This window comes from Myotis myotis, unplaced genomic scaffold (assembly GCF_014108235.1).
Source record: "Myotis myotis isolate mMyoMyo1 unplaced genomic scaffold, mMyoMyo1.p scaffold_m19_p_1, whole genome shotgun sequence".
Lineage (NCBI taxonomy): Eukaryota > Metazoa > Chordata > Mammalia > Chiroptera > Vespertilionidae > Myotis > Myotis myotis.
Window position 1 is genome coordinate 112,939,455 of NW_023416313.1, and position 19,296 is coordinate 112,958,750.

Genomic DNA, 19,296 nt, shown 5'->3' on the forward strand with positions numbered 1-19,296 from the left:
ATGTCATAGGCACTGGTTATTGGGTTGTTCCTCTGGTCTATTTGCATATCAGGGTTTTATAGATAGATAGTACTGGAAGTCTTAGCCACAGTGATCAGACAAGAATTAGAGGTAAAAGGCATCCAAATTGGAAAGAAGTAAAGCTGTCATTATTCACAGATAACATGATATTGTATATAGAAAATCCTAAAGACTCCACCAAAATCTAGATTTAATAAATGAATTTGGTAATTTAGCAGGATACAAAATTAACACTCAGAAATTGATGGCACATTTATGCAGCAATAATGAATTCTCAGAAAGAGAAACCAATAAAACAATCCCATTTACCATAGCAACAAAAAAATTAAGATACTTAGCAATAAACTTAACCAAGGAGATAAAAGACTTGTACTCAGAAAACTACAGGATGTTTAAAAGAGAAGATATAAACAGTGGAAGAATATACCGTTTTCATAGATTGGTAGAGAGAACATCATTAAAATGTCCATACTGTCCAAAGTAACATATAGATTCAATACAATCCGTATTAAAATACCAAAGGCATATTTCACAAATCTGAAACAAATCCTCCAAAAATTTGTATGGAACCAAAAATGACCCCCGAATCACTGCAGCCATCTTGAGAAAGAAGTACAATGTTGGAGGGATCATAACACCAGATATCAAGTTTAATTACAAAGCTATTCTAATAAAAACATCCTGGTACTGGCACAAGAACAGGCATATAGATCAATGGAACAGAACAGAGAACCCAGAAATTGATCTAAGCCATTACGCTCAATTAATATTTGACAAAGGAGGCAAGAGCATATGGAGTAGAGACAATCTCTTCAAAAATGGTGTTGGGGAAATTGGACAGATACCTGCAAAAAAAAAGACAAAAGAAACTATACCACCAACTTGCACCATACACACACAAGAAAAAACTCAAAATGGATAAGAGTCTTAAATGTAAGTTGTGAAACCATAAAAATCCTAGAAGAAACCATAGGCAGCAAAATCTCAGACATCTATTAGAGCAGTATGTTTGCGGATACATCTAGGGCAAAGGAAACTAAGGAGAAAATAAACAAATGGAACTACATCAAAATCAAAAGCTTCTGCACAGCAAAAGAAACCAACAACAAAATCAAAAGGGAGTACACTGTATGGGAGAACATATTTGCCAATGATATATCTGATAAGGGGTTAATTTTCAAAATATATTAAGAGCTTCTACAGCTTAACAAAAGGAAGACAAATAATCTATTAAAAATGGGCAAAGGACTTAGACACTTCTCCAAAGTGGATATACAGATGGCCAAGAGACATATGAAAAACTGCTTAAAGTCACTAATCATTTGAGAGAGGCAAATCAAAATAACAATGAGGTACCATCTCACACCTGTCAGAATGGCTACCATCAACAAATCAACAAATGACAAGTGCTGACGAGGATATGCAGAAAAGGGAACCCTAGTACACTGTTGGTGGGAATGCAGACTGGTGCAGCCATTATGGAAAACAGTATGGAGTTTCCTGAAAAAATTAAATATGGATCTGCCATTTGACTCAGTGATCCTACTTCTAGGAGTATATCCTAAGAAACCTGAAACACCAATCAGAGAGAATATCTTCATTCCTACGTTCATGGCATCACAATTTACAATAGCTCAGATCTGGAAACAGCCCAAGTGCCCATCAGTAGATGAGTGGATAAAAAAAGCTGTGGGACATTTACACCATGGAATACTATGCAGCTGTAAAAGAGGAGGCTCTCTCACCCTTTGAGACAGCATTCAGGGTCCTGGAGAGTATTATGCTAAGTTAAATAAGCCAGTCAGAGAAAGACAAGTATCATATGATCTCACTCATCTGTGGACTCTAAAAAACAAAATAAACTGATGAACAAAATAGATTCAGATACATAGAAGCATGGGGCAGATATGGAATCCCAGAGGGAAGGAGGCAGTGGGTGTTTGGATGGGAAGAGATTAACCAAAGTACTTGTGTACACATATGCATAACCCATGCACACAGACAATAGGGTGGTGAAGGCCTGGGGCAAGGGGCAGGTGTGGGTTAGAAAGGGTCAATGGTGAAGAAAAAGGGATATCTGTAATACTTTCAACAATAAAGATTTTTAAAAAAATATGTGTGTGAGGAGGTCTAGGTGAGACTGTCAATTTGTGGACCCAGGACCCACAGCATCAGCATCACCTGGAAGCTTGTTAGAAATGCAGAATCAGAGGCTCCCCAGACCTCCTGAATCAGAAGCTATAGTTTGACTAGATCCCTATGTGATTTGCTTGCACATCACAGGTGAGAAGCAGGCCCGAGTCTAGAGGTTAGTCGGGTCTATGTGGTTGACTTTGAGGACAGGTTGTTGTCATTTGTGGGTGATGGTTGTAGATGACACATTTTCAGGGTTCCTACGTAGTTAGGAGACTGGATGTGGCGTCCTTGTATGAATCATCACAGTGACTGGTTAGCATTAACATCACAAAGCTACACAACATCACACATAATGAGCCCTTGATGGCAGCCAGCCTGTTGTGAGCAAAATATTTTGTGTGTTTATTACCCTTTCCAAAATGCTATTTGCAGCCATTATCTCAAGAAACAATTTCCCCAAACACCCATGGTAGTTCACTGGAAGAACTGGGCCTGGTACCTGGTGTCAGAACCCTTACTGTTATGTTCTTGTCACTGAGCCATGCTGTGGGGGATGGGGACGCTGCATTGACTTACGTTGTCAGGGCTGGAAATGTGAACAAGCAGAAAAAACATCACAGCAGATGCTGAGTAGATGTTCATAGAAGATGCTCAATGAAGGTTTGTTAAAGGTTGTTGCAACAAATGATGGAAAACATATGGTAAAAACTGTTTTCAGATTTAAAAGATTCATTTTCAATTTGATCTTTCTGACACCTTTCTAAGTTGATAGGATGAAAATTATTCATCTTCTCATTAAAAAAAATAACAGCTTTATTGAGATAAATTAACATACCATAAAATTCACCATTTAAAGTATATAACTCAGGCTTTTTGTATATTCACAAGGTTGTACAACCATCATCACTATCTAATTACAGAACATTTTCATCTCCCCAAAAAGAAATCCTATATCCTTTAGCATCACTTCTTAGTCTCTCCTCTCCCAGCCCCTGGCAACCACTAATCTACTGTTTTTGTCTCTATGGATTTGCCTATTCCGGACAATTCATATAAATGGAATCATATAATGCATGCCTTTTTTTGACTGGCTCCTTTCACCTAGAATGTGTTCAAGGATCATCTATATTATAGAAAATATCAATATTTCAACCCTTTTGTGGCTATTAATAATCCAATTCTACGAATATACTATATGTTGTTTATCCATTCTCAGTTGTTAGACATTTGAGTTAAGATTTTGTGTGGATATATGTTTTAATTTACCTGGTTATATATCCAAGATTGTAATTGTTGGGTCATATGGTAACTCTACATTTCATTTTTTGAGGAACTTCCAGATAGTTTTCCAAAGGACTGCACCATTTTACACACCAGAAATGCATGGTGGTTCCAGTGTTTGTACATCCTCTCCAATACTTGTTGTTATCTGTCCTTTTACTCTAGCCATCCTAGTGGCTATGCGCTCATTTTATCGGTCAGAAACCTGAGGCTTCGTTATTTGCCAGAGTTTGTAGAGCTATTAAGTGGCCAACTCAGATCTTTTTTAAAAGCAAACACTTGTGTCATCCATGTTCTTGCTAGTCGTGCTTTAAATCCGTTGCTCTTACTAAGTTACTTACTCTTTACAACAGCCTTTAGGGAAGATGGCCTTGTCATCTTTATTTACAAATGCATACAGGGCCAGGACTGGGCCCAGGGGAAGGTCCTTAGGTCCCAAACTTAAGAAATCACTTTCAGGTTCAAACAGCACTCGCCTGACCCTTTGTGCTTCACTGGCCTCATCCTGCTCTTGGCCCTGTTTGAAGAAACTGAGGCATCAGAACACTGAGGCATCAGAACACTGAGCTTCAGGGTCCAAGTCAACAACTACTATACTACACCATCATATATATCTTTGATCTCCAAACTGGGATTTTTCTATTTCTTTCTTATGGCTTCAGTTTCTGAAATTAGCCAGGGCTGTGACAAGTGGGGAAAATTCTGGCGATGGGTTATGGGGAGACCACGCAGAAGTATTCAACTTAACAGCCCCCGGCCTCTCCGCATGGACCCCTGGGTTAGCCCTCCACATGGAGGGCTAACTGGCCGCACAGTCCGCCTTGGCCACATCTGTGCTCATTTTCCCAACTCTGCATAAACCTTCCTGGTTCGTGTCGGCTGCTCTGCAAGTGGCCAGATGTACTTTGTGTTGGCGGGGAAGAGGCCATTCTGAATGGTCAGGATGATGGGCTCTGACCAGCTGTAAGGAAAACACAAGTCCTCCTGGCCAAGTGGGGATGAACATGCCGCCGAGTCAAGTATTCAGAAATCACATCTCACTATCACAGCCTGATTGGCTGCTCATTCTCATTAGTCTGGTTCTTAGAATTAGCTGGTCATTTATTTACAAATGATCATCTTTCTGATGGTGTTACTATTTGTGGGTTTTGAATGGTTCTCCTGCTTAGGTAGAGCCTCCCACAAGGCAGTGTGAAAAGAAAAATATACATTTTCACATGTACACGTTACCCTCAGGAGTGATGGGCAGCCTTTGGAAAGATGCTTGTACAAGTCCTTAGCCAACAGCAGTTACTGTGGCTGCTCTGCTCCCAGGACAGAGGTCCAGTCAGTCTTGCTTCATCAGCTCTCACTAGGTGAGCTGCCGCAGTGCAGTCTGGCCTAGGTCTTTTGACATATGTCACAAACTCAGAGGGTTTTTGTAAAACTTTATACTTATAGTTATTCATTAAATATGACAAATTTTGCTGTTGAATTTTCACCTTTTGGTTTGGAATTTCAATTCCATCCTATGACTTTGTTTCTCAAAGCGGTGGGTCTGTGGACCAACAGCACCAGCAGCACCTGGGAGCTTGTTGGAGATGGAGAATCTCAGGCCCTGCCGCAGACCTCCTGAACCAGACCTTGTCTCTTAACAAAATCCCTTGGTGCTTCCTGGGCACATCCATGTTTGAGAAGATCTGCTCCATTTCTGACACCTTCAGTCGCCTTCAACTGGGTGTTTCCACCCAGTATTTACTTCGAGGCTAGAATTTTTGGTAGGCTTTCAGATCTTTAAAAAAAAGACACACGCACAGAGAGAAATTCTTTCCTTTGTCTTTGCATGATGTCATTCATTTTACCTGGCCTGCCACAAGAAAGAAAAAGGCAAATTACATTCAAGTTATACATATTTTTAAGACTAACTTCTTAACTGCATCTCTTAAAGCAACATGCTGGATCTCCCATCATTAACAGAATCCCAAGTGTTGCCAAGATTAATTGAGAAATGCCTAAAGGCAAAATAAGCACTGTAGCATAGTTTAATTCAAAACCGTATCAGCTAAGAATGAAGGTGCAATTAGTGATGAAGATGTTAATAACTGGTTGTGGTCTGTTAAATTTTATATTCAGTGGTTACTAGTATGTTCAGTGAAGATATTTCCCCATGAGGACAGAAATTAATGTTTCACCTTGATTGCTACTTAATGTGCTTATTTTAATGGAGCCATCTTGTAGAAACCCTTGGGCACATTTCCAATTTTATGTAAAAGTAGAATTATTATGGAAGCATATGACTTTAGAGTTGGAACGACCTTCGTAGTAATTTAATCCAGTTCAGTCATTTTACAAATAAGTAAGAGTTATATGACTTACTTAATGAAGTCATTCCACAGAATATTGGAACCTGCGCTTCCCAACTCTCAGACTCGTGGCTGACACTTTTCCAGATCCCTCCAGTCAAAAGTTCTTTCTCTTGCTCTGGCCGGTGTGGCTCAGTTGGTTGAGTGTAGTCCCATGTACCAAAAGGCCGCCAGTTTGATTCCTGGTCAGAGCACATGCCCAAGTTACAGGTCAGTCTCTGACATATTGGAGGCAACTGATAGATGTTTCTCTCTCTCTCTCTCTCTCTCTCTCTCTCTCTCTCTCTCTCTCTCTCTCTCTCAGATAAAAACAACAACAACAACATATTAACAGGAGAAAGTGCTTCCTCTTGCCTCCCAGTTCTGAGTGCACCATTTTTGCAATGCCTCCAAAACCTTTAAATTGCTCTGCATTATGTTCTACTTGCTTTTAGTTGTAAGGCTGAGGTCTTGGGGAACTATGCTTGATTCATTCTTGTATTTCATTACCATTCCTATATTATGCAAACAGCTCCTTTATAGTCACTTTACATGCATTGTTGTGCTGGACCTGGTTTTCCTCTCCTCACTGGAGCTGATTGTGTCTTCACAATGGCAGCTTGAAGTTGGCCATGCTGGGAATATTTACACTTTGGCAGTGAAAAAAATTCTACAGATCAGAACTTTTATGCCCTGGAATGCCAGTTGTCGAACATTTCCCAGCACACTACTTTTTACATGACTTTCATAAGGTCTTACAAGGCAGCAGGTCTCAATAAATCCATACCAATGTGTAGATGACCATTGTTCAGCATGGGTTGCTTCAAGAGTGATGTGTAGCCAGTTGCTCAACCTCCTCTGGTTTCTTAAGGGAGTAAGTCTGACACAGTGCAAGTCAGGCCTAGGACTACATTAGAATTTTGCTGCTTGGCTAAATACTACTTATCTAGAAATGCTATTTGGACATGAATGGTAATGGAAACAGGGTCTGAAATATCAGGCATAGTTGAGTGAGAAAAAACCCACAAACCACTATCAGAAAAAAATGGACAGGAAGTTACTATAGCTGAAATTACAATTATATCTTTATACTTCTCAAAAAACCTTCAGTGGCTCCTCCTTACAACCTATAAAAATACCCAAACTCCCTGACATAAGTCATGTACAGACCACAGCTCACCGTCCTAAACTCATTTTCAACTGCTTACATCACCCACCTTCATTCTGTCTTCCAGCCACTGCAGAGCCTGTTCCAGCCCCCAGGACATTCCCTCTTCCTGGAATGCACCCTCTGCCTCCCTGTCCCACCACGGGCTCTCTCCTAAACCTCTCTACCCAGTCCCTCTACCATGGACCAGAACTTCTGGGCGGACGTGACCATTCCCATGACTGTTCATCTCCTTTCTTGTGTCTGTAGGAGCAGGACCCGAGGTCCCATCGGCCCTGGCAAGTATGGCTATGGGAAGGCCCCGTACATTTTACCACTGCAGACGGACTCCACACACTCACCGCAGAGGCTTCGGAGGCAGAGGTCCTCGTCCCGGCATTCCAGGTCCCAAGAGGCATCGGGTCCTAGCTATGGCTATAGCCCTCCACGTGGCCGGGCCCCCCACCATGGACCTCTGTACCGGAGTGACAGTGGCCCTCATTCTGGACTGCAGGCCTCAGAGGCTTCCATCTACCAGCTGCCTTTGACCCATGACCAGGGCTTCCCTGTAGCTTCAAGTTCCTTGCACAGCCCAGAAACAAGCAGCAGCCATGGCATGGGAGCCCACAGCACAGCCCTGAGCTTCGCCCAGCCAGCCCGGTCTGCAGCAATCTCCTGCATTGGGGCCTATCGCCAATACAAGCTGTGCAATACCAACGTGAGTACATGCCTCTTCTGGGCCTGGGATGGCTGCTAGCTTACCTTCCTGTTGCGTGGCAGTGAAGATGTGGAAGGCAGCAAGACATGGTTTTCTAGGCCATGTTTTTGGAATTTTTTTTGGAGGGAGGAGTGCAGAAAGGAGGAAAAAAGAAATAAAGGGAAAACATTGCTTTGGGAATAAGAGAAATCCATTAAGTAATTACCTATTTCATGGAGTAACTAAAACACCCTTATTTCTTAAGTTGTTGGTGTTACTAGAAAGATAGGTGTGGCAGATCCTGATCCAAAGTATATAATCATCATAACTAGTAACCGCCACTTGTTTTCCACTGGAAATGGCAAATTCCTCCCTGGGCCCTCCTCATGGTGGCTCCTACGGACCATGGAAGTTGTGAACTTCGAGGTGCTCTGTCCCAACATAGTGCTTTTAGAAACCCAGTGAAAGGCGCCGAGACCAAAGGAGGAGGAAGTGGTGGTACCACACAAAGTCCTTTTTTCACAGCCAAGTTCCCCTGTGTGCTAGGCCATGGTTTTCAGTTTTTAAACCTTCCTTCCCTCTCATTTCTCTCCATTTATTCTCCCCAAAATAATTTCTTGAATCACTTATTGACAACCTATTGCTTCATATCAAACAACTTCCAAATTCTCAGTGGCTTTATGTCAACAATTTCTCAGGGATCTGTGGGTCAAGTGCAGTTTGGCTAATTTAGGGCAGCCAGTGGTGGCACCAAATAAGTGGGAGTTTAGGCATTTGACTAGCCTTGGTATCACTCAGTAAGTTTCCTTGGAGTCTCCCTGCTCTTCCAGGCATACACACACTTTAGATACAGACCTTGAGAAAGTCTGATAGTGAGTAATTGAAGATTTCACAACTAATGAATAGCAAAGGAAATTATAAATGGAAACTACATAATATGACCAAATGTGTTTAAAAAGTATCAGTTTAAAAACTATATATAAAAGAGAAAGGAATGGAGAATGTGTAAAGGTTAAATTTCCAAGTTGCTATATTTTTAATTAATAATTTAATCTGCTTTAATACTCTGTTACTGGGTAACAGGACAGCTGTTATATATTAGCTTCAATTTCCTCATTAAAGATATATTTCCTGCCATGGAGTCCATAGAAATGACTTAATTTGTGATTTTAATAATTTCTTTGAATTCCTGGATTGCTTTTTAGCTTGTTCTTCAACTGACAGACTTCAGGAATTTTTGTAAAGCAGCGATTTTTCGAAAGCCATTACTAATCAGTCAACCAGTAAGTCTTAATTGAGCATCATTGCTCGTCTTGTAACAAAGTTGTGAGGACCATAAATCAAAAAGAAATATTAGTGCCAGTGATTAGACATGGTCCCTGTTCATTCATTGCAATTCTTTTAAGATGAAATGAATTCATTTCCAGTGGAGAACTCATTCTCCCATTGACTAGTCTGTTTCTTAATTTTGAAGACCAAGTAAATCAAAGATAATGGAAAAGGGAGAGGGTATTTGGCATATATGTGGACCTGATATTTTCTAAGCATTTTTTCATCTAACCTACATTTCTTTAGACCGGGCACTTCTTGCCAGACCTATGCTTCCATAGCAGGGCTGTCCAGCCCATGTATCAAACATGGTTTCTCTAGGTTCTGGGGTAACTCCACTACTGAGGAGATTGAATTGCGATGAATCTTCAAAAATTCTTGTGAATTCATTATATTTTGGAAATAGGCAAAACAATGTTTCAAACCCAGGACAAAGATGTAGTAGACATAATAATAAAATATTGGCAAAGGATCATTCAAGTTTAATTGCCTTCTCTGCTGTAACACTTTGCACAGTGTCCTCCCCAGTGCACCCTATCACCCCAAGCCACATCCTATTTACTCTTATTGAGTAAGCATTCCTTAGCAGTTCTATTACTGTATATCTTCTTTTTATAAGCCCATGGCTTCTTGTGACTTGGACCATACTTTATGAACACTTTCATTTTTAAAAATTATTTTTAAAATAATTTCTATTTCTCAATTACAGTTGACAAACAATATTATATTAGTTTCAGGTGTAAACCCCAGTGATTAGACATTATATAACTTACTAAGTGATCATCCTGGTAAATCTCATACACATCAGACACCATATATAGTTATTAGAATATTATTGACTATATTCCTTATGCTATACTTTATATCCCCATGACTATTTTGTAACAACCAATTTGTACTTCTTAATACCTTCACCTTTTTCACCCATTCTTCCAACCCCTCTCCCATTTGGCAACCATCAAAATGCTCTCTGTATCTATGCATCTGTTTCTGTTCTGCTTGTTTATTTTGTTTTTAGGTTCAATTATTAATAAACATGTATTTTTTGCAATTTATTGTTCATATTTTTTATCTTTTCTTCTCTTCTTCTTAAAGAAGACTCTTTAACATTTTGTTTAATATTGGCTTGGTGGTGATGAACTTCTTTATCTTTTTCTTGTCTGGGAAGGCCTTTATATGTCCTTTGATTATAAATGATAGCTTCACGGGGTAGAGTAATTGATCTTGGTTGTATGTCCTTGCTTTTCATCACTTTGGATATTTATTGCCACTCCTTTTTGGCCTGCAAAGTTTCTATTGAGAAATCAGCTGACAGTCTTATGGGAGCTCCCTTGTGGGTAGCTGACCAGCTTGCTCTTGCTGCTTTTCAGATTCTCTCTTTGTCTTTAACCTTTTGCATTTTAATTATAATGTGTCTTGGTGTGGACCTCTTTAGGTTCATCTTGTTTGATACTCTGCGCTTCCTGGACTTGTATGTTTATTTCCTTCACCAGATTAGGGAAGTTTTCTGTCATTATTTTTTCAAGTAGGTTTTCAATTTTTTGCTCTCTCCCTTCTCCTTCTGGTGCTCCCATGATGTGAATGTTGGTCCCCTGAAGTTGTCCCAGAGGCTCCTTACATCATTGTTTTGGGTTCCTTTTTCTTTTGCTGTTCTGATTTGGTGTTTTTTGCTTCTTCTATTCCAAATTGCTGATTTGATTCTCACCTTCATCTACTTTACTATTGATTCCCTGTAAATTATTCTTCATTTCAGTTAGTGTATCCTTCATTTCTGAGTGGTCTTTTTAATGTTTTCTTTGTACTTTATCATGCTGTTGAAGTTCTCATTACAGTTCCTTGAAGTACTCACTGAGTTACTTAAGCATAATTATAACCATTGTTTTAAACTTGTATCTCGTAGTTTGTTTGCCTCTGTTTTATTTAGTTCTTTTTCTGGAGATTTCTCCTGCTCTTTCATTTGGGACATGTTTCTTTGTCTCTGCATTTTGGCTGCTCGCCTGTGTTTGTTTCTATGTATTAGATAGAGCTGCTAATTCTCCCAGATTTGATAGAGTGATCTTGTATAGTAGGGTCCTGTAGGGCTCAGTCACACAGCTTCTCCAGTCACACAAGCTGGGTACTCAAGGTGTGCCCCTGTGTGGGCTATTTGCACTGTCCTATTGTAGTTGAGCCTTGATTGCTGTTGATGCACCCCTCCCCCCTCCCAGGCCATTCAGCTGCGAGGACTAGCTGCAACTGCAGTGTAGGAGCTGCTGTGCAGGAGTCAATCATATGTATCAGGACTTGCTTCAATGTGGCTTTGTTGCTCATCAAGTCTACCTTTTGAGTGTGCCATTAGTGGAAGTGGTAAGGTTGAAATCTGATGTGGTCTGAAGCTTTCCACCAGGTGCACTGGCTCTGGGGCATTCCAGAAGGTACAAGGTGAGCTACTGCCTGTGCCCTGGCTGGGGCCACTCAGCACAAGCTACAGAATGATCTGCAGATGGCTTCTTCTTGTGCTGTACTTGGAGGTGCCCAGGAGAGGCTAAGTTGTGAACCAAGGCCTGCTGCTGCTAGTACTGGGCCTGAGGCCCTTAGCAGAAGGTATGGTGTATGAAGAGGCCAGCTGTTGCTTATTTGAGAGATTTTAAGGAAGTCCAAAGCACGAGACAAGAGAGGCCATTTGTATGAAAAAGCCACTGGAAACAGCTTGGGTGGGCCTGCAAGTTGTGTGGTGCTGGGGTCTCAGGGAATCACTAGAGCAAGACAAACAATGTGAGCCATGTTGATGAAGACTCAGTATGGTTCCCACATGCTGGCTCTGTGGTGGGGGTCGGTCTAAGAAAAGGAACAATGGCCTCTGCCATCACTTTTGTCTGGCAGAAAGCTGTCCCCCAGCTCTCTCCCTGATGCCAGATAATTCATTTCCTCCACACATGTCCCTGGTACTTTTTAAGCTGCTGCCCCAGTGCTGGAGCTCAGATCAAGTGAATCTGAGTAAGTCCATGTGTGGGCCCTTTAAGAGGAATGCCTGGGACTCCAGCAGTCCTCTGTTTCACTCAGCCACTGGTTTTCACAGCTAGAAGTTATTGGGACTCCTATTCCTAGAAATGGAACTCTAGGCTTGGCGGCCTGGTGTGGCTGGGACCCGTTGCTCCTCAAGGGTGTCCTCCATAGCTAAGATATCCCTCCTGATCTTAAAATGCCACTTGTAGGTGTAGGACTAGCCCATTCTGCCTCTTTGCGCCTCTTACCAGTCTTGATGTGGCTTCTTCTTTATATTCCTAATTGTAGGACTTCTGTTTAGCTAGATTTCAGGAGGTTCTAAATGATGGTTGTTCTGTAGTTTAGCTGTAATTTTGATATGGTTGTGAGAGGATTTGAGTACTGTATTCACCTTTATGACCATCTTGATTAGAAGTTTTATACCCTATGAACACTTTAAAACTCTCTGTTAGGGGTCCCCAAAACCACACCTAGGTTTGATGATTTGCCAGGAGGACTCACAGGACTTGGCATGTAGTCTACAGTCATATGCATAGCTATGATTTATTACAATGAAAGGATATAGAGAAAAATCTACAGAGAGAATAGCACATGGGGCCAAGTCTAGAGGAAATCAGGCACCAGCTTCCAAGGGTTCTGTCCCAGTGGAGTCTCACAGGACACACTGAATTCCCCAGCATTGAGTTATGACAACATCTGTGGAAGGTTGTCTACCAGGGAAGCTCGTCAGAGACTCCCTGCTCAAAGTTTTTATTGGGGGCTGGTCATGAAGGCACTCTCAGCCTGCCACATACAAAATTCCAGAGTCCAAAAGAAAAGCATATGTTTAGCATAAACTATGGTTTGGGCATAGTGAGTCACTCTTATCACTTAGGGAGTGGTGGAAACCCGTCTGACTTCCAAGTTTCCAGACGCCAGCCAAGGACCAACCTTGCAAGCAGGCCCTTCTTAAGGAGAGCAGGCTCAGTCCTGCTGTGTTCAGTCTTACTTGCACACTCTCCATGTGGACCCCCGTGCTCCAGCATCTTAGCACCAATGACATATACTCTCCCATGTCCAACATGAAGAGATGACAGGAATCCCCAATTATGCAAATCTTCCTATTCAAAGAGGGAAGTGGTGAAAGGGCAATATTGTGAAAAATCATACTAATCTAACAGAGAAGCAGGCTATCCAGGTGGGGGGAGAGTTTTCTAGGAAGAGGGAGTGACAGGGATCTAGAGTCCCTTTATACTCCCATCATGGCCAAGGAACAAGAGTGAGTGTGGGGGAGACCTGTCAGTGAGTCAGAAGTTTGCCCAGTGAGCGGTGTTCACCTGCAAGTGTGTCTTCAGCAGGGAAGGGCTAACACGCACAGCCCTGCATTTCCTCAGCTGTGGCAAAAAATAGCAAATACTCAAGGACTCGAGTAAATAGTTGTTTCTTCTTCATGGAAACTCTTGGCCAAAACTTGGGAACGAAAGAACTAGCGCATTTAAAGGGGTGAAACTGGGGAATAAGGAAACCAAACCGCAGTTATTCTGGTGCCTGAGGGGATACAATTAAAGTAAAATTCTGTTTCTGGGTTTTGTATTATTATTTGCTAAATACATGAGCAGACCAGGACACTGCTGGAGGTGGTGTCTCTTGCTGCCTTCTCTGGAGCACTTCTTTCTCCTGGAGAGGGACTGGCGCTCCAGCTCCTCCATAAGGGAGGCTGTAAGTGCAAGGCAGGGATTAGAGTGTAATTTTAAAAAATATATATATATTTTATTGATTTTTTACAGAGAGGAAGGGAGAGGGATAGAAAGCCAGAAACATCGATGAGAGAGAAACATCGATCAGCTGCCTCCTACATACCCCCCACTAGGGATGTGCCCACAAACAAGGTACATGCCCTTGACTGGAATCGAACCCAGAACCCTCCAGTCCGTAGGCCGACTCTCTATCCATGAGCCAAACTGGCCAGGGCTAGAGTGTACATTTTTAAGGTGCTTTGTTGCCAAGGGAGTTTAGGCAGAGTACAATTAATGTTATGAGAGGAAATAAGCAGGTTGGAGACAAGCTCACGATAAGAGAAAGTTAGAGGTCCTGTCCATCCAATAACTGGCCTGCAGTTATTGCTAAAAGCAGGAATGTGATGAGCTCTGGTATGGGTGTCTCTTCAGTAAATTTCCTTGGAGGGGGGCGTGGGTAGGGGAGGAGTGGGACTGGATTTTGACCCTGGATTTATTCGTGTGGAGTTGTTTCTGCCTCGCAGTATGTGAAATCAAGGGAAGATGCTGGACAAACCTCCAGTGTAGTTAAGCATGTTCTGTTCAGGTAGATTCTAATTTTGCCCCATTTTTAGCTTGACACTGAATGGAAGAGAAGTTGACAACTTCCTGACTGCAGTTTTAAGAAGAAACGTAGCAGGTGGGCCAGGCAGTAGTTTAATGCGATTCCGGAAGGCGCAAAACTTGCCAGTGACTGGGCCAGCTATCGGACGGACAGGACCGTGAACTTTCTCTTATCGTGAGCTTGTCTCCAAACCTTCTTATTCGGGAAATCTGTGCTAGTGTCAGAGCTTTTCAGAACATTCTGCTTTCCATTTTCTACACTGCTTGGAATTTTCCACAGAAAGTTTTCCAGTTGACTTCTTCATATTCTGTCAGTGGCCTTGCATATACCTATGTGAACTATATATGAATATATAAATATTAAGTGTACTTATTAAATCTATAAATATTAAATGGAAATAGTCACAAATATTTCATATGTATGAACTATGAAAGTATGAATCACTCACACCTATACTAGTATATGAATTGTTCACAATTGTCACTTTTCATGATTATAAAATGTACAAATAGTAAGAAATGGAACAGTGGTTGCCCTGGCTGATGTGGCTCAGTTGGCTGGAGCATCGTCCCATACACTAAAAGGTGGTGGGTTCAAATCCTGGTCAAGGCACATACCCAGGTTGTGGATCCCTGATTGGGGCACGAGCAGGAGGCAACTGATTGATGTCTCTCTCTCTCTCTCTCTCTCTCTCCCCTTCTCTCTCTCGCTCTCATTCTTGCTTTAAAATAAAAAATAATAATAACAGCAGTAGAGAGGTATATCCTAGTCCCTCTTCCAAGATACAATCACAGTTAGCTATATTTAATGCTTATTTTTTTCTGGTCATTCTTCCCATAACTCTAAATAGCACACTAATACCTCTGCTTCTTGATATATCAACTTCAAATTTTCTCTGTCAACTCCTCACTCTGTCAACTCCTCACTCACCCCTGTCCTCCCACTCTGCTGATCTCTGCTAGCCACATTTCAATTTTCAGTTATATTTTAAATTATATATAGTATACTGACAATTTTTATTTCCTTAATTTATCAACATGAGGAAGGATCAGTTAACTCCTTGTTTTGCAAGATTAGAAATTTAGTGTCCAAATAATTCATTAAATTTTTCTCATTGAATTACTACTTAGGGGTGTGCAAAAATAGGTTTATAGTTATGAATGACATTATTTTGAGTTAGTAAAGCTATTGTAATAATCATAACCTGTGTATCTTTTTCCATACGAACAACTGTAAACCTACTTTTACCCACCCAGTATTTTGGTTGATGTATTTTTCTCACCTTGACCTGTGAAATCCTTGCAGGAGACAGTTATGAGGAGTTCTTCTCTGTATCCTTAATCCACAACACCTGGCATATGGCAGGAGCACAGTCACTGTTTACCTTTGAAGGCATTTCACATCCTGCCCTAGCAGACAGCAGAGAGAAGGAAATCAATCTTACTCATGTGATCCCTGAAGTAGCCACTAGGAAATTTATGCTCCTTGGGAAAGTAGGAGTTTTGAATGTTTTAAAAAGTTTGCATCTTGCCATACTTCCTGGTTAGTTAGAAAAAAGCTGTTCTCTTTTAGAACTTCTCACAGGCATAGAGATGTTAATATTCTAACGAGGGAGAAATAAGCAAGCACTCCTAGGATAGGCCTAGATTTTAGCATCCGTTGGGTCTGTGATGTATGCATTGAATGAGAGGGAAACACCTTTCTCTAGGACCTCGATTTTCAACATTTTTCATCTCATGGCACACAGACTAATTACTAAAATTTTGGGACACACCAAAAAATAGAGTTTTTGCTGACCTGAAAAAAAAAAAAATAGGTATAATCTCGAATAATTTACACCAGACATCTGTTGTTGTGTTGGCTGTTGTCATTTTTTTTATTTGACAATCTAAGGAAAAAGAGGTCAGTGCCCCTGACTAAAGAGTCAGGAATTGCATGTTTTAAAAATTATTGCAGCACACCAGTGTGCCTGCCACAGCACACCAGTTGAAAATTGCTGCTCTAGGAGAACATTATGAACTTGAATGGGGAAAAGAAGTGTTTGAAATCTAAGGAGACCTTAGTTTTTTAAAATCCAAAGCCTTGACCCAACTCTTTTTGTTTTGTTTTTTAATTTTTATTTAATTTATTGGGGTAACATCAGTTAATAAAATTACATAGGTTTCAAATATATATACTAGAGGCCTGGTGCATGAATTCATGCGCCGATGGGGTCCCTTACCCTGGCCAGCCGGGAGGTCAGTGCACTCCCAGAGCCAACCTGCCCCTGGCTGGCCCCGAACGGCCCCAGGGCCGATAGTCTAATGCCTCCTTTATAAATCAGCAGCACCAGATATACACATCCCCTTTAAGAATATTTGCATGTATTTTAAAACATCTGCATATGGTTCTGATGGTCTATCAGTTGCATTTGGAATAAAATAAGACTCTGGCTGCACATTGTTTTTTGTTTAAAAATGTTGCATTAAACTATACAACTGTCCAAACTCCTTCGCAGCTAGGTTTCTGCATATGAGTTCGTTTCTGCCGATTGGATGCGCTTGCACAATATTTTGAAGGCAGAAGTGGGGCAGAGGCTCCTTCCCGCCATTTGGGCTGTTTATTGCTGGTGACCATGTTTGCAGAGATGTGGAGGTTTTCTGCAGCGGAATCCAGGCTGTGCACAGGCAGTTGTGCAGAGGCAGTGCCCAGTGACCAGTTTTGTGGGAGCTGGAGGGCACTTGCAGGGGCAGCAGTTCCCTGATCCCCGGGTCACAGCTGTGCCAGAGTGCCCTAGAATTCAGTTGTGGCTGAGGGGGCCAGCCTAAGACCCACTCCTCCAGCTTTCCGATGATTTCCCAAGCACCAATTCCCTGTGCTAAATTCTTTCCTGCCTAAAATAGCAACGATCTGAAAACATTTTGGATCCTCTACTTTCAACGAAAACAATCCTGCACAGACTCAGGTCTGAGAAGCGGGTGAGGTGTTGTGGAAGGCTCCCTTCTTTGAGTCTCAGCTTCCTCTTCTGTAGAAGGGAGACCAAAGATTATCTGTTCATAGTTACTGAAGACCATGGCAGCTGTGTTTCCCAGAGATGGCCACAACATTTCCCATCCCTCCTGTGGCCTTGCCACTTTCCGCCACGTCCTCTCTCTTGAAGCAGGGCTGACCTCTGACGCGCTGGTAGCCAGCACACTGGTCGCCTGCAGAATTCCAAGGCCAAGGCCTAAAAGGCACTGGTCTGCAGCCCTGCCCACTCCACTAGCGTTTCCAGCTCCATCCCCGCCCACCCCGCATGAGTTCTGAGATCCTGTTGGCCAATGAGAGCGCACCGTACATTCCAGCCCCGCCCACGTCGCTCAGGGCTCCTGCTGGCCCAGGGCCTCACCCTCCCAGCTTGCTTCCCCTTTGGTCTGCTATGGAGCCCCAGCTCCTCACAGCGCACCATGCCCCGCCTGCTGGTGCTGCTGGGCCCACGTGGGCAGGGTAAGCACCCAGGTTGGGCCTCGCGCCTCCTGGCTCCTGGGCGTCCTGCCACCCCTATTCCCTCCACTGCTCCGACTAGGGCCAAATGCCTGGCTGCTATGCACAGGCCGCGGGGACTGTGGCGGCCACCAGGTAAGCCTCCCCGCCTCATTTCCCACTCAGGTGCCCTGATCCCAGGTCCAGTGCAGCTGCCCAAGACCAAGCACCTCCAAGGTCTCCAGACCTCAAATTTCTGCCAGCCACCCTGCTCCCAATCGGTGGGGTGGGCCCATCAGGGGCTGGGCAGGTGGGGGGCGGGGCAGAGGCCCAGGCGGTTGCGGGGGGCTGATTGGGGCCCAGATTAGGCTGGTTGGCTGCCGCAGTGCGTGTCCTATCTGTTTAAATTGTTGATAGTATTACAGATATCTCCCATTTTATTCTCCTTCACCCAGCCCCTACCCACCCTCTCAGTGTCCATGAGTTATGCATATAAGTTGGTTTATCTCTCCTCATCCCCCTACCCTCACATCCAGGTACCAGGTGTACCGGGTTAATAATGCAGATTTTGTAATCAAAGAAAACACGATAATTTCAAGAGAAAACATCAAAAGTGCCTTATTCAAAGTAATGTCCATCACTAGCTACACATTTCCCCCATCTTTAAGGTAATTTGTGGATACCGTCCCAATAGAACTTTTCTTGTTTTAAGAGACCCAATTTCCCACTTCTTCGTACATTTGAAGTGCTGCTCAGAAAGTGCATGTGCTATTGATCAGAACAAGTGGTAATCTGAAGGAGCAAGGTCTGGTGAATATAGCGGGTGGGTTAATACTTCTCAGGCAAGATCTTTTAACGTGTCTTTAACTGGTTTTGTAGTGTGTGATGGTGCGTTATCATGAAGCAAAATTACTTTGCCGTGTCTTCTGGCACATTCTGGTTGTTTCATGATCAAAACTTATTCAAGTTGATTATTTGTTGTTGGTAGCAACCAGTATTAACGGTTTCACCTGGTTTTAGAAGCTCATAATACACCACACCTTCCTGATTGCACCAAATGCAGAGCATTGTCTTCTTTCCGAAGCGATTTGGCCTTGCAGTCGATGTTGATGCTTGACCTGGATCAACCCATGATTTTGTGCATTTGGGTTTCTCAAAATAAATCCACTTTCCATCGCCAGTCACAATTCGATGCAAAAAAGACTTTCTTTCATACCGTTGAAGCAACATTTTACTGGTGACTTTTCGGTTTTCCGTTTGTCTTTCGTTCAGTTGATGTGACACCCGTTTTCCTTCCTTTAAAATCTTCCCATTGCTTGTAAATGATCGGAAATTATTTAATCTTTCTGCAAGTTGTTTTTGAGTTTGACACACATCTTCATCCAATAATACTTGTAATTTTTGGTCTTCAAATTTTTTCGGTTGACCTGGACGTTCTTTGTCTTTCACATCGAAATCATCACTTTTAAAGCATTTAAACCAGCGTTCACAAGTATCTTGAGATGGCGCATGTTCACCATAAGCTTCCCGAATTATATGGTAACTTTCAGCAGCACTTTTCTTCAGAATAAAGTAATGAATTACAACTTCCCGCAAATGCTCTTTTTTTGGCACGAAAT

General features: G+C 42.2%; 1 protein-coding gene across 2 annotated transcripts in view; it reads left to right on the top strand.

Moving 5' to 3' along the window:
* The window catches only part of THSD4 (thrombospondin type 1 domain containing 4), a 595,914-nt gene that overhangs the window by 105,441 nt on the left and 471,177 nt on the right, over window positions 1-19,296 (top strand). For both annotated transcript variants that reach the window (XM_036347721.1, XM_036347731.1), the window contains exon 5: window positions 7,177-7,624. In XM_036347721.1, the coding sequence (XP_036203614.1) occupies window positions 7,177-7,624 (448 nt within the window). The remainder of the gene's footprint in view (window positions 1-7,176; window positions 7,625-19,296) is intronic.